Consider the following 23,085-nt stretch of genomic DNA (forward strand, 5'->3'; position numbering starts at 1 on the left):
GTTGGATAAACAAAAAGACATTAAATTTCTACATTGTATATCTAACTCGTGAAAACAATAAAGAGTTTGTTACTTACTTAGAATTTTGTCATAATTTCTTGAACGAAATGTCTTTTTGTTTATCCAACAGGTGAATTAAAGAAAGAATTTGCTACTTAGACTGAGAATTTTTTCATAATTTCTATTATGAAAATAACCAAACATTTAACCAAACTATTAACCATAATATTATACATTAACCAAACTTCACTTCTCCCGTGTAGTAAAGATATTGGAGCATTACCGACTCACCTCCCGGAAACTTCCCTCCCCATTGAAAATTCTCCTTGTGGAAAATCCTCTGCACTTAACTCAAAATTTGGTACTTACGTGTTAGCGCGACAATACTCAAGAAATGAAGTTAAGTTAATCCTAATCGAATATCCTAAAACATGATGAAAATAAAATACTTTAGTAACAAAATAACGGAAACTACAACAATGAACAATGAAAGGGGGCAGCCCAGACCAGAACGCATTATGTTAAATACCTAACCCAATCAAAATACCATCTCTATATATTAAATATTTAATAAAAAACAGCTTCAACGTAGTTTATTTCAGTGAACCTAAGCTAATTGTTTATGTACACTGTACACAAATACCTTTTCACAAAAAATTCGCAAATAGAGTTACGCTTTCTTAACCATCGGAAGTTTATCCTACGTAAATTAAGTTATAGACAATACTGGTTTAGAAAAACTGCAATAAAATAATTGATACAGTTTCAATTGCACACTACCTTTGAATAGACAATGTGAGAATACCAGAATAGACAATCTGGTAAATTGTGTCAGAAAAACTTGTCCTTCATAACACGTTATGCAAGGTCCGGAATAATACAGGAAGGAACATAAAGTAGTGTATACAAGGTCCAGAATAACATAGAAATTGCTATATGTCTGGGCAAATCCAGAAGGCGCATTCTACTGATATTCTGCAGTGAGGATGGTCGAAAATTCAAAAAGTGCACGTTTAGACCACATTTTTTTTTTAGGGAAAGTGTCCTTTATACCAATCTTGCGAGGTGGGATTTCCTTCACTTACTATGGCTGAAATTATGTAGCTGCCATAAAATAGCTCTAAGCCATCTTTAGAGTGACTGTTCATTGGCCATCCCTTAGCTTATTAAGCAAAAATGTATCTGGAGAACACTTGTCTCCTGAATTGACACTTAGATCTTTACACTTAGATAAGATAGCATTTATTCAAAGTTAACCTAAGCTCTAATAGTGCCAAATTAGCTTCTTATGTCAAGTACAGAAAAAAAACGAGATAGAACAACAAATAAAATTTAGAAAACAGAAATATTTCATTCAAAAATGTTCAGTCAAAGACTTTAGAAAATAAAATGAAGACTACACAAATAGAATATCGAAATTTGGTGAATAAACTTTACAGAACGATTAGTGAAAAGAAGGGAGAGTAAATAGGGGGGAGGGCGATCCACTTTTTCAACTTATCAAGTATGTAGATAAAAACTTCTTCTCTGTCTTTCTGTGGAAGACTTTAGTGCAGGAAAAATGGGAACTTCAGTTGAAGCAGAACAAGGGAGGCGAGGTCAAACAAGAGATGAGGTTACTGACTAGGGGTGAGTGATTGTGTCAGGGGGTTATAGGAGGACCAATAGGGAGCGTAGGGAAACTTTTATTCTCGTATCTTCAAGGGCAACCAGATTGGTTCTGTGAAGAAGAAGAAGGATATAAGGGATTTAACCTTAGTAGGGACAACAACAGCAACATTTTAAGAAATTTATAAAAACATTTCTTGTGTATATTTATCTTGAGTAATCACTCAAAAACCTCAACCACTTGTGCGCCACACCCCTCTCTGGAATGCACTGTGATACAAAGTGTTTTTTGTGGATGATGACAACATCTCCTCACGAGAGTGCAAACGGTCTTGTACTTTCCTTGTGTTTGTATTAAAGTTTTTTCAAATAGACAATGCTTAGAAATCCTCACAAGGTTCCCTGGCACCTAACCCAAATATTTCCGAAAACTCTCACTTTCGCCCCATCGTGACTAGTCAATTCCATCGCAAAGTTCACATAAAGGGTCAAATTCAATTAATAAGACAATGATGAGTGTGGGGGCTAATGTCACTATCAATGATGAAAATGAAAATGGCTTTCAAGAGGTCCTTTCTAGGAGCCCCAAAAAAAGAAAAAAAATCTCCCCAATCAAAACTATTTCCTTTTGCCCTGCTCCGAAACTAACTCACGCTTCTCAAAACCTAGAATTGCATATTACTTGTGGAGATTTTAATGCCCACGGCTTTTTGTGGAGTGATAAGCCAGCAAATGAAGCTAGTAAGTTTATTGAATGTTTGACTCCAAATGGTAATGAATTAACAGTTGCTACCCCTTAAAATCCAAATACAAATATTAACCCCCAGAGTGGCAATATTTCCACAACTGATCTACAAAATTGTCATCAAATAAATTTAACAAAATTTATAATAAGAAAATTCATAACCTCTACATAGACCACTGTGCAATAGTTTCTTCTCTAAATGAGCCTGCTGAAATTCTGCCACATACCTCCAAATATGTTACCACCAAAGCAAATTAGACTACGTTCCGAAATAAGCTCAATGATGAAATTACCAGTCTCTCCCAAAAATCATGTATTTCAAATGTAACAGCTGACACAGATGCTGAAGTTTTGGCATCCATCTAATAAATACAGCTAATCATGCTATCCCCAACACAACACCAAGGACAACAATTCCCAAACACACTCCTAAAACATGGTGGACAAATGAGTGCCAAAATAACTGGAGAACAAAAAAGGCAGCTAGGAGAACATAACTAAGAAAAACAGCTCCAACTATGTATTTAAGGAAATTACAAGCACAGGCTAATCTCAAAAGGACTATAATAAATGATAAATATAAATACTGGAATAATTTTGCAAACAGTCTTTGCAGAGAAACACGTGAGCCAATTATACATAAAATCATAAGCCACATATGTGGAAAAAACTTCCCCCAACCCACTCCAATATGAGCTAATACATTATAATACAAATTATGACAATGATAACCAAAAGGCAAAGTTACTTGCAACGCTTTTTGCAAATAAGCTAACATCAAATAATTGCAGCATCACTCCCCAATTTTGATAAATCCGATTTACCAGCTTCGTCCAGGATCAGAGTATATAATTGGTCTATTTTCAATTCATGAAATGAATAATGCAATACAATATATTAGGGCCAAGGCTACTAGTAGCTATGATAACATACACCCTACATGGATAAAGAATCGCACCCCTTCACAAGAACAGGAACTCCTAAATTGTTATAATCATGATTGGGCTACATCCACATTCTCCAATATTTAGAAATGTTCATCCCTCCTAACAATTTAAAGAAAAATAAACCAAAATATGACCCTGAGTCTTATAGGCCTATAATAATTGCTCCTGTGATGGGAAAAGTAATGGAGAAAATGATCTACCACCGACTCCTTTGGTTTGTTGAGAAAAATAATATGATACCTCATATTCGAACAGGCTTTCAGAAACACCACTCCAAAACAGATGCTTTTATATTGTTAACAAATGCAACAAATGAATGCCTATCTAAAAATAATGTCCTAGTTGCTGCTTTCCTAGACTTTGAAGGGGCATATGACAATGTGAACCACCAGATCCTTTTAATTAAACTTGCAAACATAGGACTACCCCCCCCCCCGCCCAAGCTAGTATCTTTTATAAAATCTCTCATAAAAAATCGAAAATTCATTGTTTGTGTAGGTTCAGCCTCCTCTACCGAAAATACAATAGCCAAAGGTCTTCCACAGGGTGCCGTCCCGAGCTGCCTCCTCTTCTCCCTCTATCTCTGGATAATGAACCACCCTCACACCAATCTACAATATGCTGATGATCTGGTACTATGGTCAACTGGCAACACCTTTGAGATTGAATATTCAAAGTTGCAAAAATCACTATTCCAATTTGAAAATTTTTTTCAAATTCTTATTTACCCATTACACCCACAAAGTCGAAAATCATCCAATTCCGCCGTAAGCGAAGTAATGTCAATGCAAGACTAACTCTAAATGTAATAACTATTCCAGAAGATAATAAAATTAATTACCTAGGTCTCATACTTGACCAAAAACTTAATTTCCACCTTCACATCACAAACACAATAAAAAAAATGCTATAGAAAAATAAGAATAATAAAAAGACTTCTTTCCACAACCTGGGGTTGTAAGGAGAAAACCTTACTCCAATTTTATAAATCACATATAAGATGCCATATTGATTATGGGCTCAATGTTCATGGTGCTTGTGCAAAGATGTTTATGGTGTTATGGTGTTTATGGTGTTATGGATGTTTATGGCTCATTGTTTATGGTGCCTGTGTAAAAAATTTAAACAACTACAAAATAATATTATCTGTCTCATATTTGGCCTTAGGAAACCCATAAGTACTAAGTTTCTGCTTTCTGAGAGTCGATTAGCAAAAATAAATGAAAGACGAAGTTTTCTTTTGATAACTTATCTTACAAATTATTTGAAAAAAACTACGTTTTCTAAAGAGTTAAAGAGGCTGAGTTACAAGGTCGAACCTTAAAACGTACAGGGATTAGGAGGCACAGTTGGGGGGCTACCACCCCCAAACCCCCGCTTTCGCAGCCTTTAAATATAAAAAAAAATTTCTTTAAACTGAAAGTAAGGAGCGACATTAAAACTTAAAAAGAACAGAAATTATTCCGTATATGAAAGAGGCTGTGCCCTCCTCAACGCCTCGCTCTTTACGCTAAAGTTTGACTTTCTCACAACTCTTTTTTTAAACAATAAAAACTTTAGCGTAAAGAGCGAGGCGTTGAGGAGGGCACAGCCTCTTTCATATACGGAATAATTTCTGTTCTTTTTAAGTTTTAATGTCGCTCCTTACTTTCAGTTTAAAGAAATTTTTTTTTATATTTAAAGGCTGCGAAAGCGAGGGTTTGGGGGTGGTAGCCCCCCAACTGTGCCTCCTAATCCCTGTACGTTTTAAGGTTCGACCTTGTAACTCAGCCTCTTTAACTCTTTAGAAAACGTAGTTTTTTTCAAATAATTTCTGCACGTTTTTGTACAGTTTATTACTTATTATTGCTTGACTAACTGTTAGCTGATCGTGTCAGGAGTTAAAGTTGGGGGGCTTCCGCCCCCCAAACCCCCGCTCTTGAACATTCTTGTGTTAAGGCTTTTAATTCCTGAATACTCAAATCACGTCGTACAGGGTGCCTCCTAATCCCTGTACGTTTTAAGGTTCGAACTTGTGACTCAGCCTCTTTAACAGCCCCCCAACTGTGCCTCCTAATCCCTGTACGTTTTAAGGGTCGACCTTGTAACTCAGCCTCTTTAACTCTTTAGAAAACGTAATTTTTTTAAAATAATTTAAAAAAGAAACTGAGTTTCTTTTCAAAGTATATAAAAAATTTGATCTGATAGTGAATCGAACACTAGTTTTACGCCTGAAAGTCAGAAGTCTAAGACGCTGGACTATACAAACACAATAGTAATTGTTGTTTAGCAAATAGAAGGTATTTTCGACGCAAGCAAATTCCCAAAAATCTTGATATGTGGTTTTTGGAAAACAGGGAAGGAGTGATCAGATTGAGCTGAAATTTCGACGATAAGCTCCCAGGCCCCAGGAAAGCTTATCCTATAAATTTCAGCCCGATCAGACACCGGTCCAGGGGAGGTGGTGGAGGGACAAATTCACATGGGCTAATATATGAAAACGAGGTTTTTCGTAAATTTAACTTCGGGGGATAATTTTTTCGGTCTGAAAATATCAAAAGGCCCTAACAGGTCAAATTCTGCTTCGAATGAGTCCTCATTCAACCGGATCCGTTGCCAACTGTGGCCTGTAGGCGTGGCTAACAAAAAAAAAAGAGATGAATTTTAAGTGGCTATATTTGGTTTTTTGAAAACAGGGAAGGAGTTATCGGATTGAGCTGAAATTTCGCGGATAAGCTCCCGGGCCCTAGGAAAGCTTAACTTTTAAATTTTAGCCCAATCGAACAACGTTAAAGGGGGGCTGTGGTGGGAGGGTCCAAACTTCCGGCCCAGTTTACCCCATGAAGACAAAGTCGGAGGAGGTTGAAATTTTGCAAGTTTCTTAGTTTGAGCTTGGGCTACAAAATGCAATTACCGCCGTCTCTCTGCGACCTCTAGGACCTGAAATCGCTTAACATTGTGGTGGGTCACCTCTTTATAGAGGCACAAGTGTGCCTCCTTGAAATTGAAGCCAATAGCTCACATACTCTGCATAATTGGTTATAAAATCATGCCATGTATAAAGGCATTGCAAATGAATAAGCCAATGCTCAGAAGAAATTCCCAGTTCCAGCAAAGTCTATTGCACCTACTTTCCCTCAAACCCCTCCATGGAGTTTTGCAATTCCCATGATAAATACTAATTTCTCACAGTAGACTAAAGAACGTAACCCCATTGCTTTCATCCAGAAAAAAATTGCTGAATTTAATAAAATCACATATATTAACCACTTCCAAATTTTTGTTGATGGGTCCAAAATGAATAAGAAAGTGGCAAGTGGAGCTTTTCTCCCACACCTTAATATTGCAATGAGTGAGAGAATGTATGATAATGTGTTTATAAAGTCTGCAGAGTTAAATGCCATGATCATGACATTAGAGCACATCATGAGTAATCAACCATTAATTTCTAATTTACAAAATATTATAGTTTATTCGGACTCTTTGTCAAGTCTAGAGTTACTGTCTTCAGTTCCTCAGTATAAGATGGATATAGACACTTTTCTTTGTTTTAGCATCATTGATAATCTTGCTTCAAGAGTCATAAGAACTAATCTTCAGTATGTTCCAAACCACTCAGGTATAGCTGGTAACCATTGCCCAGATGAAACAGCAAAAAAAGTGCTATAAATATTGACCAGCCAAGTGGGAGACCAATCCCCATTAGAGATATTTAACGCTGGAGACTATCAGAGGTATGGTTCAATAAGAATAATCCAATTCTATTTTTCTTCCCCAATAAGGATTTTTCTAAAATTTATCATAGAATTCGTTTCTGGCTCAAATAGGCTAAATTTTCAGGCATTTTCATATCAGTTCTCTAATTCAAGTGGCTCAGTTCCCTCCTCCCCACTTTTCAGGCATTATAATGTAAAAAATGAAAATATTGACCATTGCCTATTTGAATGTAATATGCTGACATCTGCACAGTATACCCTGCAATGTAAACTGTTAAAGTACTTCAAACACCACAAAATCTCACCATCAGCTAAGGGTTTAGTTGACCATACCTGCACACAGAGTACAGTACTGAACTCCAAGTATATCATCTGGTATTTCAGATTGTAGACTATAAGAGCTACTGCAAGATATCTAATCAGAACCAAGCCAACAAAGGATAAATAATCAGAAACCACTTGAATTACTCCAAATCATCTCACATAGTGAGTCAAAAGGAAAAGGGCTGAGTAGTCTCAACTGAAAAGCCTGCTCTCACTGCAACAGAAGAAGAAAGGTAGGTGTTTCTTTTACTACATTTATTCTGTGTGACAATTCCTTGGATATCCCTGGTTGCCAAACATATCAGGCATGCTCAAGAATTCAGCAAAGAAATGGAAGAAAAATTTTCTAGTCTGGTTTAAACTTTTCAAGCTCTCAAGAAGGGAGAATGTTGTACTTGCGTGCTGCAAGATTTCACCAATACAGTGTTCCAATTATAATTACTAGAGATGGTAACAACCAGTTAAAGCAATCAGGCCTTTAGCTACCTCTGTTCTAAAAGACGATCACCACATGGTCACCATAGTGTAGCATTGCATGTGATTTAGTTTAGTGTCTGTAATTTATTAGAAATTTGTTACTTTTCAGGGTCGCTGATAAACTTGTGTTTGGGTTTAGTTCTTTACAATAAATGTATCTCTCTCCTGCTCCTGTAATTGCTTGTTTATTTTTGAATCTAAAGTACATAACACAAAGCATGTAACAAAAGATAATTAAAAAAAAGATTTATTTACCTTCCTCTTCGTGGTACTCTGGATTTGTAACATTAATCAGTGTTTCCAAAACAATCAGTACAATATCCCGATTTTCCTGGTCTTTGTCAAGTTCTAAAAGAAGGCATTCCATAGCTTTGGCACCAACTTCGAGTCGGAATCTTTTGGATAATGCTCGCAATGCTTTGCAAGCATCTCTTCTGTCAGATTGATTAGGAGATTCTTTAATCCTTTCAACAAGTCGTTCAACCTACAACAACATGTTAGTTGGTAAATCTAAGGAAATTGTCATCAGGTGATCTGCTACACAAATGATTTTTCTCATTTAGGAATAGCTGATTCCATCTGCAAAGCAAGGATGGGAGTACTTTTAAGCTTGTCTGTAATGATCCTTAATCCAATATGCAAAAAAAAAAAATTCAATTTGTTAGTCAAACACTTACTAGCTGAGAAGAACAATAGCAAGATTAAGTCATTTCTACAAGCATTCTTGCCACTAGATTCTTAGACAAGTCTCAATTTGTGAATAATGGAGATATTGTTTCTACTAAAGTGCCCCGGTCAAATACAGTTATTGTGCCCCTGGAATCAATGCCTGGTATTATTTTATTGCAATGTCAGCTGTGAATGATAAATCACCTCTACGTGCAAAATTGAAGGTGCTACAACACACAGAGGTGCTAATGTTGAATATTGTTTGAGTATCCCAGGGCTCAATCATTAGTGTTCCCTTGCTACAGTGTCAACAGTAACACAGTTAGAGAGATTACATTCTAGTAATGGAAAAATTAATTCCATGCTAACCAAGACTTAAAAGATATGTTTAGAAACGAACTGTCTAGTGAGAGAGAAAAACAAGTTCAAACTGAAGCTAATTTGAAAATAGCAGCTATTATAACTATCTAACTATACCTATTATAGTTATTAATATTATAGTTATTAATTATAGTTCTTAGTATTATACCTATAATAATTCTAAATAGTGAAATTTTTTTAGAATTCGGAAAAAAGAAAAGCCTGAAACCTCTGCAAACAAGATGTCAAATTGAAATAAAAAGTACATATTTGAAAGCAGGTTTACTGACCCCACTGTTCAAGATAAAAATAGGTTTGGCATTCCTGAAACAGTTTAGAAACTATGTCATCTGAATAATTGGTAGTTAACAGATGAATGGTGGAAGAAAGCCTGTAATATTTCATTACACATGCACTTCAAACATAATATAACAACAAATGAGGATAATAAACTCAACCTTCAGCATAAAATCAAGTTTAGTATTGCTCACTCTCATTTCTCTCAAACAACAACTAGTGATAATCAAATTGATTATTTCAGGTTTACAGATTTTTTTTTTTTTACCTAAAACAAGCAAATCTTTCTTTATAATTTTCTCTGATGGAGGCAAACAGCAAAGTTGAAACTTGAAAGGACCAAAGTGATTGCTTTGCAGCCTATGTGATGATATTTCCATTTAGGCCTACTAGTAGGATTAAAGCTAGAGTTTTGCTGACAACATAAAACGTAAATAGTCCTGGTTGAACCTTGCTGAAGTAAGGATGCTGGAACTGTTTTAAAATTCTCATTTTAGTTTTAGTGGTTGTATGTGATTGTAACTCTCTTTTCTTGATTTATGCTTTGCTGATGACAGCCCTTGGACATAGGGTTGAAATACTCATTAAAATATAGTTCCACTGTCTTGCAAAAAGAATCCCCTATTGTTCTTCTTGTTGTTGATGTTTAGAATAAGATTTTTATTTAAAATGTCTATCACAGCATGGTTGCTGAAAGAATTATGTTTAAAAAAATAAAACAATACATGACTTTTTTGTGCAGAAGAAACATATAGTGCTTCAGGACAGCTTTTACAGTATGAAAACAAAGCAATTTTATTGCATTATCCATGGATTTTAACTAATTAGTTGTTAATAATAGTAGCAAGAAAACTAATAATTTAAGTCTGTTTCTTCACAACCAGCATTCTTGTCAGATACCTGGTGGCTGTCTAGTTTTTGTCATGCTGATTTTCATTTGAAATCCAGTTGCCAAACAGAATCTCTCTAGCAATCTGCACTTTATAAAAACCACTAGTTTTTCCACTAATCAATTCATTTTGCAACTTTGCATCATTTTGAAAGTAAATAATGATATTCTGTTCTTTTTTATTCTTTCTTTCTTATTCTTGTCTTATCTTGAAGAAGACATAAGTGTTACAGGAAAGCTGATTCCAACAGATACATTTATGGTTTGTATATATTTGATCATCAATAATACAATATTGCAACTTTTATCAAGCTTACTTACCAGGCTCACTTCTAAATTCCTCCAGGCAATTAAGACAAGGTGTGAGTCCTGCACATTATTTGGCACAAATATAAAGCTTTTTGACTGAGCTAAAGGAAAGCAAAAAAACTGTAATTTTTTAGTTCTAATTATTTGGAGGGTTGCAAGTGATTATGCACTATTTTATATTAAAGTTTAAGTAACTGGCAAGAAAAATTGACTCATAATTTCTTAACCTGAACTTCCACCAGGTATTCACCCTACACCACACTTTGGCCAGCAGTTTTCTCCTGTACCAGTTTTTATTAAATTTACAGAACTGGAGGAAAAGAGTAGGACAAGTAGTGGTAGCCTTGAGAGAACAATGCCTAATGATGAAACTCAAAATTACTCATATGATATGTGTCAACAGTTGAATCCACTTGAATTAAAAACTATAAGCATGATTTGATTTGAGTTGAGTAACTCCAATTGAGTTACTCATGATTGGAGTAACTCAAAAAACATTTGAGTTACTTGCACCCAAAATAAATTGAAAAACTATTGGATAGATGTACAAGAACTGTATCCTAAAGAAAACAACAGTAGACTTTCCTTTCCTTTTTACAGAACAAAACCAATTTGTAATTGGCAAGACATGTATATGTTGACATGCAGTATGGAGTTCTTTTTCAGTCTTGTCATATTCTATTGCATCCTCAAGTAAACACAAATGGTCAAGTAGCAAAGGCAAAAAATTACTGTTTTGTTGATTGGCAGTTCCTCAGAAGATGGAGCATCTAGCATCAAATCAGTAAAACCACAATTAAAAAAAAACTTAAATTTTATTTTTTTAAATGTTTTTTACACCTTTTTAAATGATTTTCATTTGAAAAATTATTTGAAATAATAATCCTTAAAATCTCTTATTGTTGAGAAAGCAACCATAAATTTGAAAACTATGTTTTTGTCAGAGGACCCTTGAATTTTGACACCATTTGTTTCTCATCTGTTTTACATGTTCAGTGAAGTTTCAACAGAGTCACCTATATTTTGACAGGGCTGTTGCTGTCTGTCAAAAATTTTGGCAAGGTTACTACAAGATATTCTCAAAAGAAATGAATATGGTGATAAAAACTGATATCTACATTTGAATTTGGCTGAAGGAACATTCTTAGTTGGCCTGGTATTTCACTACATCAGACAAGAACTTTTTACACTTGGAACATAATTTTGTCAATATAATATTTGCTGCTATTTTAATTCAATTTTATCAAGAAAAAGCCAATATGGCTACATTTTAGAGAAGGTCAGATGTATCTTGATGCATTGGTGCTAATCCCAACTATTATTTTCAAAAAATTACCATGTAATGACAGTTTGAACATTATACAGCTAAAAAATTGTCAGGAGCTCATTTTGTGTTGAAAACAGGAAACTGATTGAACTAAATATTCTTTTTTTATCTGGATGTGTTGGATATAGTGTCCAGGTTTTGCACTGTCAAAATATATTGATGGCTTCAAGAGATGGTGTTCCAAGTCACAACTAAGCAGAGTTAACCTGTTTTAAAATTTTGACAGTGGTTCCAAAACTGCACTGTCAAATCGTCAGTGCTTTTATCCTAGGGCTAAAGAAATGAGGTAGTTGTCCTCCCAAAATATTAAATTTTTTGGACCAATATTTTTGTTAACCTTAAAAAACCCATTCTTGAGCTTTATTTATTAGATTTTGTCATAATAATCAAACATAAGTAATTATATATCACCATATACACTCAGTAATCATATAGCACCATATACACACATTACAGGGTTCCAAAAATAATTAGAGACCCTAACTATTTCCACAAATTAAGTTTTTCAAAGAAAAGTAAACAACTCCATTAAACGAAAAATGAGCAAAAATAAAATCAAATAATCTACCAAGCGTGAAACTACCACAAATCAGCATTGATAAGTAAGTAAAACCCAAAACGAACAGAAATTACAATAAATAGCTGAGTCAAACTCAAAACGAGCAAAAATTAACATGAGTTGGGCTCAAAACCCCTATGCCTCCCCAAGGCCAGAACATAATTTGCTCTTTATTGAAAAAAATATAAATGGTTTTACTTTTAAAACTTTAATAAATCAAGTAATATTAACATTTTGATTAACAAATATCAGTATAAGTATATTAAACTGACAATGCTCATTCCATTTATATTTTTTTCAGTAAAGTGCAAATTATGTTCTGGCCTTGGGAAGGCATAGGGGTTTTCTATGATAACACGTTCTATAAAAACCTTATATACCCCCAGGGCATAACTTACAACCCTTGCCCTGAGGGCTTTGAGGGGTTGTCATCCTCAAAAACCTAATTTACAGAACTTAAAACTATGTTGACTAAAATGGCTATCTCAAAATTTTGATTGGATGTGTTTGGGGAAAAGGTGGGTGTGAGATGGGGGTTAGTTGCCCTCCAATCACTTTTGACTATAAAAAAGGAAACTAGTCCTTTGAATTTTCAATCAAAAGCGCCTTTTTTGAAGTTTCTACAACAATGCCTTCTATAAAAACCTTACATGCCCCCAGGGCATAACTTAAAACCCTTGCCCTGAGGGTTGTGGGGGGGGGGGGGTGTCTTCCTCAAAAACATATTTTCTATCTGGAAATCAATTACACTGAACAAAATGGCTATCTCAAAATTTTGATTGGATGTGTTTGGGGGAATGATGGGCATAGGGGGGGGGCGGCTAGTTGCCCTCCAATCACTTTCAACTATTCAAAAGGGCACGAGCCCTTTTAATTTCCAATCCAATGAGGCTTTTTTGAAGTTTCTACGACAGTGCCTTACATAAAAACCTTATATGCCCCCAAGGCACAACTTAAAACCCTTGCCCTGAGGGTTGTGGGGGAGTGTCCTTCTCAAAAACACATTTTCTATCTGAAAATAATCTATGCTGAACAAAATGGCTCTCTCGAAATTTTGATTGGATGTGTTTGGGGGAATGATGGGCGTGAGGGGGGGGGGCTAGTTGCCCCTCAATCACTATTGACTATTAAAAATAGCCCTAGAACTCTCAATTTCCAATCAAATGAGCCCCTTTTGAAGTCTCTATGATAACCCCTTCCATATGAAGTGCCCTGCTCTAAAGTAAACAAATAATATATGGTATATTGTGCAAACATTGTTCTTATATTCCCTCAGGGCATAACTTTAAACCCTTGCCCTGAGGGTTATGGGGGAGTGCCCTGCTCAAAAAGATATTTCTATTGGGAAATCAACTATGCTGAACAATATGGCTATCAAAAAATTTTTTTTGGATGTGTTTGGGGGAATGATGGGTGTGGGGGGGGGGGGGGGGCTAGTTGACCTCTAATCACTTTCGAATATTAAAAGGGCACTAGCCACCCAAATTTCCGTTCGAATGAGCCCTTTTTGAAGTTTCTACAACAACTCCTTCAATATGAAAAGCCTGTCAAAGAAAGAAGAAAAAAAACACATTGTGGCCACATCATTCTTTAATTAGGCAGCACTAGCATGCTGTCTATGATGAACAAAGAGCATTGAATATATGGAAAGAATAAGTGAAAGGATGCATAGCCTACATCTTTTGCTACTGATTTGGTGAACCCTCCAATAAATTAATCACTTAGTACAAACAGCTAACTCCATGGATATTAGAGGCTATAGCACTGAAGGGTATGTAAATCTTGTTCCTATTTTTCTCTGAGAAATATTAAGAGCAGCTGAAAATTTGCAATTTATCCAAGGCTACTCTTCCTTTATGCTGAGAATTAAACCTAAAACTGGCAAGGAAACTCAGAATAGTCAATATACCCAACATGATATATATTTGAGGGTGTACTATACACCCTCAAATGGTTTAAAAATTACTTGAGATGAGAGACAAACTTGAAGACAAAGGAAGAGAGATACCTTCACCAAATGGTAAAATTGAAGAAAGCTGAATTAATTTGTTAGCTGAAATAATCTCTTCCAACACAGAAAATAAATGGCTAAACAACAAAATTTACCATTCAATAACCTTTTCAAGCATGATAATCATTATTTGCAGCTGTCAAGCTATTATTTCTATACTCTTCATGTTTCCAAGCTTAGATGATTGCACAAAAGACAGCGGAAGCCTAGCTAAAGCTGGAATATTCCTTCTCTTGATTAATTTTCAGGCTAAAAGATGAACATACAAGTTGGTGCACCATTCAACATTATTTCAATGCTGATTATGTATCCTAGCCATGGGCACCCATATGGGGGGGGGGGCAGAGGGGGGCTAAAATTCAGCTTATGAGTAGCTTGTGTGCTAATTTCTTGTCAATAGTTGGTTCATAATGCCAAATAAAGCAAAATTTGATAAATAAATAAATCAGCCAGCCTTTGTACATTACCTAGGACTTTATTACATTAAATTGCAGCTACGAGCAATCTAAGGATTTCTCCTTGTAGAGCTCTGGAATTATGACTAGTTGTATGCAAGAATCACTTGTGACCAGGTGCTGCTCCATCTTCAATAGCATCCCAATTGAATTTACACTCTTTGGAGGACAACTCAACATCTAGCCTTCATTTAAAAACATCAACGGATTCAGCAGTAACAGTTTTTGTTAGAATAATTTGCTCCAATTGTTGACAATATGTGTTGAGAAGAATTGAGTACAGACTCTAGATGTTGTAGACTGCTTGAAAAGATTCAGTTGATGACCTCTAGTTCTTGAATTGGTGCTAACAGTAGGGAATAATGCTGGGAGAATATTAACCCTCAATAACTTGAAGGCTAAAATGGCATCCCCTCTATTTCTCCTGTATACAAGTGTAGGGAGATTCAACTTTGAGATTCTTGCAGGGTAGGAAAGCTCTTGCATGCCAGATATCACTTTAGTGGCACGTCTCTGGACATCTTCAAGAACTATTATATTTTTTTTAAAATATGGAGAGGCAAGTGACACTTCAACTTCAAGCTTAGGATGCAAAAGTCCCTTATAAAGAAGACTGATGACTTCAGCGGAACAAGTGGAGATGGTATGCTTAATCAAACCCAAGGTTGAACTAGCCCCAGCAGCTGATCTCTTAGCATGTGTGCTGAATTTTAATTTGTTGCCAATAGTGACACCAAGATCTTGCTCATTAATAACAGAGGAGAGTGGGTGGCCTAAGAAAAAATAAGAGCAGCATGGATTCTGTTTGCCAAAGTGAATGATAAGGCACTTGGCAATATTGAATTCAATAAGCCAGGCCTCAGCCCAGTGACCCAGCAGATGAAGATTATTTTGTAGCAGGGCATGATCTTCACAGGACAAAGCTGGTCCAAGAAGCTTCAGGTCATTTGCATAAAGAGTTGAATTACTACTAATAACAGATGGAGCATCATTGATGAAAATATTACATAATGTAGGACCCAAGACACTTCCCCAAGGAACTCCACTTAGAACACACATTGAGGAAGAAAGAATACAATCTCCAGAGTCATCAAACAACTGAATACATTGGTTTCGCAAATAAAGAAAATCAAGGATCAAGAGCAGGGATTTCTCTTCAATCTTAACTGCATGCAATTTAATTGCAAGTCGATTGTGACACACTTTGTCAAAAGCTTTAGAAAAGTCAAGCAGAATCATGTCAGCAGGAACCCCAATATCAAGCAACTTGGTGATGTGATAATATGATTCAAGGAGATTGGTGTCAACAGATCTTCCAGAACAAAAGCCATGTTGTCAACTGTGTAAAACATTATTTGCTTCAAGGTGTTTAACAACTTCAGAATTAATTATTCTTTCAAGAACCTTAACAACTACTGATGTCATGTTGATGGGTTGGTAATTTTCAGCAAGGTCCTTTCTACCTTTTTTATAAAAAGGTAGATGATGGATATATCCATCATCTTTAGAGGGGGCAGGGGTGTAGGCATGCATTTGCAAGATTAGCAGTGCTCTTCAATTAATACCTTACCTTAAATTACCTTAAATCACAGCTTGGAGTGAAATAAGGACTTTCAATCCTGTTGAATCACTCCTTGTGATGACTGTTGTAGTTGGTTAAGTTCTGGTGGAAGATTCTTGTGCTTCCCGGTCAAACTTCCATGGTGTATCTTTCCACTCAGCATCCAGATGGCGTTTGAAAGCATCTGTTGATTCAGCAGCAACAGTGTCCTCCTTGAGGCTGTTCCAGAGGTTCTCGATCCAATTCGAGAAGAAATTGCATCTTGCTCCAGTTGTAGCGTGATGTTTGCGGATTCGTCTAGGGTGTCCTCGTGTTTTGTGGGAGGTGTCAATCTCCCGGATCTCATTTTCTCGATTGGTTGACAGGAGTTTGTGCGCCTGGATCATGTCTCCATGTTTCCGTCTGTATACTAAGGAGGGGAGGTTGAGTTGCTTCAGCCATTCACTGTATGTCTTGTTTTCCATGCCGGCAATCATCTTAGTGGCCCTTCATTGGATTTGCTCAAGAACTGCCTTGTCCTTTTTGAATCAAGGGGTGGCCAGTATAGTCCCACCTCCAGTCTAGGTCTTACTAATCCTTTGTAGAGTTTGGTGATTACGTGTTTACTCCTACTGGTGATGCTGTGTTTGATGATGCCTAGGGCTCTACTAGCATTGGCTGACATTTTCTGTGAGTGGGAGCTGAATTTCAACTGGGAGTCAACGATGATGCCAAGGTCACTCTCCTCCTGGACAAGCTCAATTGTGTGGTGACTTCCAGAATTTTGGGTCATGAGGTACTGATGTTTGGGGTTTTTTTCTGCGTTGAATTCCAGCAGCCATCTTTTGACCCAGGAGTACATGCGGTTGAGATCAGTTTGGAGGGATTGGATGGAAGAAGAGGTGTTGGCAGGACCTATGAGTTTCGAATCATCCACATATAGGGTGGATTTGTTGCTGGTGATGAGGGGTAGCTCATTTATGTAGATGTTGAACAGGGTGGGGCCCAGGACGCTGCCCTGGGAAACCCCACTAGTGACTTTGATTTCATCAGAAAGGACATGGCTGTTTGGTACGGTTATCACTTTCACTTGCTGTGTTCTGTCCCTCAGAAAGTCCTCTGTCCAACTGACCACTTGTGGACTAACAGATAGAGTAAGTAGCCTGTGAATGAGGTATTGGTAACAAACCTTGTCAAATGCTTTGGCTAGGTCCAACAATATTATATCCACAGGTAATCCTCTCTCTAGTAGGTCAGTTACAAGACTATATGACTCAAGAAGGTTTGTGTCCACCGATCTCTTTGAGCAAAAACCATGCTGACTACTGCTGATAAGTGAGTTGGCCTCAAGATGGTTAATGATACACTTGTTTATGATTCTCTCCATGACCTTGCATGCCACACATGTAAGGCTGATAGGTCTGTAGTTTGCTGCAGAAGTTTTGCTACCCTTCTTGTGAATTGGGATGACTATTCCCTTCTTCCAGTCCCCTGGAAGCTTTCCATGTGCCAGCGACAGACTGAATAGTTTTACCAGTGGGGCTGATATTGCAGGGCTTAATTCCTTCATCAGTCGTGGGCTGAGACCATCAGGTCCTGTTGATTTATTGGGATCGAGGTCCTTAAGCTGTTTGGTTACTTTTTCGATTGTGACTGGTGTGTGTACCATTGGGAAGGGAGTGTGAGCCTGTTCTGCTGGTGGGGGGTTTGATTGGGGGTCATCCATGGAGAACACTGAGGCAAACTGTTGATTAAGCAGGTTTGCTTTTTCAGAGGGGCAAGAGGATAAAGAGTTGTTGTTTACCAGGTCTGGTACGGAGTGTCTACCTGGCTTCTTATGGGAGATGTATTTCCAGAATAATTTTGGGTTTTCCTTGACGTTTTTGGCCAGTCGTTCTTTGTAGTTTGAGGTCAGTTTTCTAGTTTCTTTTCGGAGGAGGTTCCTTGCATTTTTTTACTGCTTGTACAAAGCTGTAATCTTTTGTTTCGTGTACTTCTCCCAAAATTTTTTCTTCCTGTTGCGTAGTTTCTTGATTTTTTGGGTGAGGAAAGGTAGAGTTTTGGGTTTCTTTTTCCATGTTATGCTGGTGTGTTTGGCTTGGCTCTCTAGTAAGGTCTTTTTTAGAGTTAGCCATGAGGCTTTGACATCTTCTGATATAAGTGTTTCCAGGTTAGCATCTAACAGCTCCTCCACCATCATCTTGTAATTAGTAAAGGATTGCTTTATATATTTTGATGGTTTGGAGTTGAGTTGAATAGATGAGAGAACTGGCATGTGGTTGCTTGAGCCAATTGGACTGAGAGTGTGTGTGTTGATCACCTTTTCTGGGTCATTTGTTATGACTAGGTCCAGTATGGAGGGATTTTGTCCTGGGTGCATTCTTGTGGGCATAGTTACTGTTTGGTACAGAAAGTTGTTGGAGAGGGCTTGTACTAATGGGTTTTGTTCAGGGCTTGACTTGGTCATACCTTGGCCATCTACCCAAGACACATTTGGGAGGTTGAAGTCCCCTGTCATGAGCAGGGTTGCCTTTGGGTAATTGCATAGTATGAATTGCGTCATTTCGGCAATTGCTCTTTCAGAGGACAGCTGGCAAGGGCTGCTGGGGTTCCTGTAAATTGAGCTTAGGACAAACATTTTGTTAGGTAGGGACAGGGAGACCCATGTAGCTTCAACCCAAGGTAAGTAATAATTTGGGACAGAAATTTCTTTTACCTGGAATTCCTTAGAAGCTAGAACAGCCACTCCTCTTCTGCAGTTTGGATCAGACAGATTGCTGAAGATGTTGTATCCAGAGGGGCAGATTGAGTCTTCTGTCAGTTGAAATCTTGAGTTCTTGGGGCAAATTTCTGTCAGAGTTGCAATGTCTATCTGACTTAGTTGGAGCACTGTTGCCAGTTCTGGCGTCTTGTTGGTAATAACATCAATGTTTGCCGTCATAATGTTCACAAGTTTTTGGGTGTGTCTGGGCAAGTTTTTATTCTGCTCACTAATATTCTCACCTTTGGATGAAGTGGGTGAATTGCAGCTTAGGTATACAGAGCTGCTAATGAGGGACAAGGCAGAAGGGCATGGGGACGTAACTGTTAATTCACTGTTTATACATTTACACAAACTTGCATTTACAATGTTATTATCACTCACACATGAACTATTTACAAGGGGGACTATTTACAAGGGGTTAATAAACTAAAAACCAAAAATAAAACCAATCTGTTAGAAATATACACATTGTGGTTATTATACTTAAAAAGAGCATTGGATGGGGATTTCTTTTTTGTTTATCTGATTTCTGTCTTAGAACATAAATTCACTATGACAAAGATCAATAAATAAAAAAAACACATGAATTGAAAAAAATAGAATGAAGCAGAGAAAAGTGAAAATATGAAAGGTATGCTTTTATGGGAGGAATTTGTTTTTGTACTTGGCTAGGTAGGAGGTGAACACACCATTGAACAAATCTTTTCATGCTCTTTCCAAACTGTTCCTTGTGTCTGAATTCGAAACTTGGTTACAAGAAATTTTGTAAATCCCCTTAGAATAACCACAAAGTAAGAATATCCAGCAGTTGGACACCTAAACACTACTTCTAATGGTTAAACCACTCTGAAATCTTTATTATATCACCTAAAAAGTGGACTATTACACAATTTAAATTGCTGAAATATTCTTCCTAAGTATATGATTAGCTTGTATATGTTAACCATAAACGAAAATAACAATTTAAAATGCACTGGTAGTCAACACTGTAGCCTCATCATGGATATACACTATAAGCTAGACAAGGATCTTAAAATTAATATGAAATGAACAATTTATAACTAAGACTAACAAAAATAATAAATACCATCCCCAAATCAGCTACAAATAGCACTTTTTTCTCACTACACAAAATACTAATAAACAATTGGGTAAATTTTTACCAAATCATACCCCCACCCCCCTAATATGCAAGTATATACCCTGAATTGGTATAAATAGAGATGGGGGCTAAAATTCATTTGTGACAAAAATGATTATTGTATTTGGAAAGAGCATAAAAAAAGGCAGCTATTCCCTTTATTCAAAAGTCAATTGGTAAAATTGGTAATGATTTGGTAAAAATTTACAAACTATTGTTTACAACAGCCCCATTACTATGAGCTTTTTTAACCCTCTTTAAGGACTCAGAATAGGGTTGGCCCCAGAAGAGATAATTGAACTTGGGAAGAGCATAAAGAAATTGTCCAGAGGCAGATACAGAATTCAAAGAGCATAGCCTTAAAAGACAGATCAAGCAATAGTTTCACCTTCTACCAAGTTATGTAATGAAAAAGATCGGAATATGCCATCATACTAACCGTTTCTGCACCTGTTGCAGCAGTTTCAACTCCAGGTGAGCCAATAATAGATCTAACAATAAACATACTAATCTGTTATGATCTGATTCACCTCCTTTTTTCTTTTTCTTCTTCCTTATTGATTTTGTTCAATTTCTTCAACTTCAAGCATATGGATTCATCGCAAATAGAGACGTTTATTTTTCGGTGGACAAGTTTGGTGAACTCCATTTCTTCTGAGACATTAATTGCCTCTTGGAAGATTTCTTGATATGATTAGTCGCAAATATTCAAGTGATTCATATTGCTTTTCTGGATTGTCAGTACTTATGCATCAGCTGGTACCTATGCGACAAGTCAGCTAATGAAGTGAAACTAAATATTGTGAAAATACAATGGTTTAGAAACGAATTTGGGCTATATATTCCACATTAGGGGGGTGGGGGGCAAAGTATAGCATATATTAAATACGTAACATAACCTAGGAACCTTTTTTCCCCCTAAACCCCAAAAAACAATAGTTTAAATATTGTAAACGCACTGACAAACCACGGTTCACGATCCAATTCTCTATTGAACTCGTTTTACTAGTTTCTCTTAGCGTCTCCCTATATAATTTATCGCGTCGGTACCAGCCAATGCATAAGCACCGGATTGTCTTTAGCGTGGTAACGAACAGTAAGTAAGGAACGACACGGCGCAATAATAACCGAAATTCTAAAAGACTGAATTTCAAATATATAAGAAATCATTAAGTTTATTCTTACTCATCAAAAGCTAATATCATGAGAAAATGAGAATAATTTTCGAAAAAGAGGACAAGACCATAAAAATTTAAACCATTTACCTGAAAATCCCAAAACCCGATTCAGAATAATATGATTATGATCGTAATGAACAAGTCACAACAATTTATGAACAGGACAATAATTAGTGATAAGGAAAAAGATAAAAAGTACCAGGCAGAGCATTTTGAGAATGTACTGTACCGGAATAAAGCCACAGGAGAAGACATAGAGTAAACTGCAAAAGAATGTGATACCTTGATTGTGAAGGAAGATTAATTTTGGGAGGAAAAATTAGTAATTTATATTATACATCATTATAAATTATAAAAGGTTCAAATGTTCGAAGATTATAGAGTTAAAAATTTTCCCACACCGGGAATCGAACCCGAGCCTTTTAAGTGAAAGTTAACTATCCTAGCCACTAGACCATATGGAGCCATAAGGTAGTATGATTTAAGAGCCATATGCATATTATTATTTCACCATACCAATTATAATAAGGCCAAAACAAAATCGTTGACTTGCAACCTTTGACACATTTGTTAAATCTTCATCAGGCTTAAAAAATGTTTTGCTAGTTTTACATGAAAGAACGAACCTTAGCCCATAGTAGCAGAAATAAGAATATCTAGATTGCGGCGGTAGCTAGCAACCTATTACATAATCCGGGTTTAAGTGGTAGCTAGCAACCTAGTAAGAAACGCCAAATTAAAAGATGATCATTAGAAGAACAACCAATTGCTTATATTGGACTTAGTTAGCTGCCTGATTCTTTGAGGTTCGTGTCTTACTATTCCAAAGAAGAAAAAGCCGTAGGCTTTTCCCTGTTTTTAATAATACATCTGGGTTGCAGCGGTAGCTAGCAACCTAGTAAGAGACGATCACGTCCAATGTAAAGAAATATAAAAACCCATAGCTCCTAAAAAAGGAGTCAGATCAAAACAAAAAGTACACCATTAGAACCGCCTTGTCCGAAACCCCTGCATAGAAAACTTTCTGTCCCTTGTTTTACATTAAAAGATGATCATTCAAAGAGCATACCATCGCATATGTTGGACTTTGTTAGCTGCCTGATTCCTTGTAAAAGATCTTTTTTGTCAAATATTTTAAAATAAAGAACGAATATTTTACCGATTATCTACTAATAACCATATATGACGTAATAAGTGACATGACGTAATATCTAAAACCTATTGTGTACTAATAACCATACATGACTTAATGAGCAACGTGATGTAAAAATTGAAAAAATTAATTTTTATTTTATTTTCGTTCTTAGTTCAGAATCGCTAAAGTTATAAACTGCAAAAATATTTATGGTGTCTGAAAAATAGTTTTAATCTTTTAATTTAGACTAGAAAAATACCTGAAAATTTAAAAATTAGTTTAATTTTTTGTTAGGTCCTGATACTTGATACGTGACTTAAACATTCAACTAATGGTTACATAATGGTTTCAATCAAGCAAGCTACACACAAGTTAAAAAAACAGTACTATACAAAAAACAGAGACAACCTCTTGAAAAGAAAAAAGCAAAGGTATTCAACTGACAAGGCGTATCGAGAAGTAATAATTGAGAGAGCAAAACAAAAAGCAAGATGTGTTATCACAATGATGAAGATTATAGACATGCAAAAATTGAGACAGCCAAACAAAAGAGCAAGGAACGGTATGATAACGATAAAGATTACCGAAACAAACATAAGAAAAAAGTTGCTACCAGAATAATGGGTAGATACTGGGGTGACAAAAGCTATAATGA

General features: G+C 36.3%; 1 protein-coding gene across 1 annotated transcript in view; it reads right to left on the reverse strand.

The window, feature by feature from the left end:
• p115 (General vesicular transport factor p115) overlaps positions 1 to 20,664 on the reverse strand; it is a 71,332-nt gene extending 50,668 nt beyond the window's left edge. The window contains exons 1-2 of the mRNA XM_089099092.1: positions 20,557 to 20,664; positions 8,052 to 8,280 (exon numbers count right to left, since the gene is read on the reverse strand). Coding sequence (XP_088955218.1) covers positions 8,052 to 8,280; positions 20,557 to 20,622 — 295 coding nt within the window. The 5' untranslated portion in view covers positions 20,623 to 20,664. The remainder of the gene's footprint in view (positions 1 to 8,051; positions 8,281 to 20,556) is intronic.
• Between the last annotated feature and the right edge of the window lie 2,421 nt (positions 20,665 to 23,085).

This window comes from Artemia sp. Qi Xiang Cuo, chromosome 13, assembly GCF_049724085.1.
Source record: "Artemia sp. Qi Xiang Cuo chromosome 13, ASM4972408v1, whole genome shotgun sequence".
NCBI lineage: Eukaryota > Metazoa > Arthropoda > Branchiopoda > Anostraca > Artemiidae > Artemia > Artemia sp. Qi Xiang Cuo.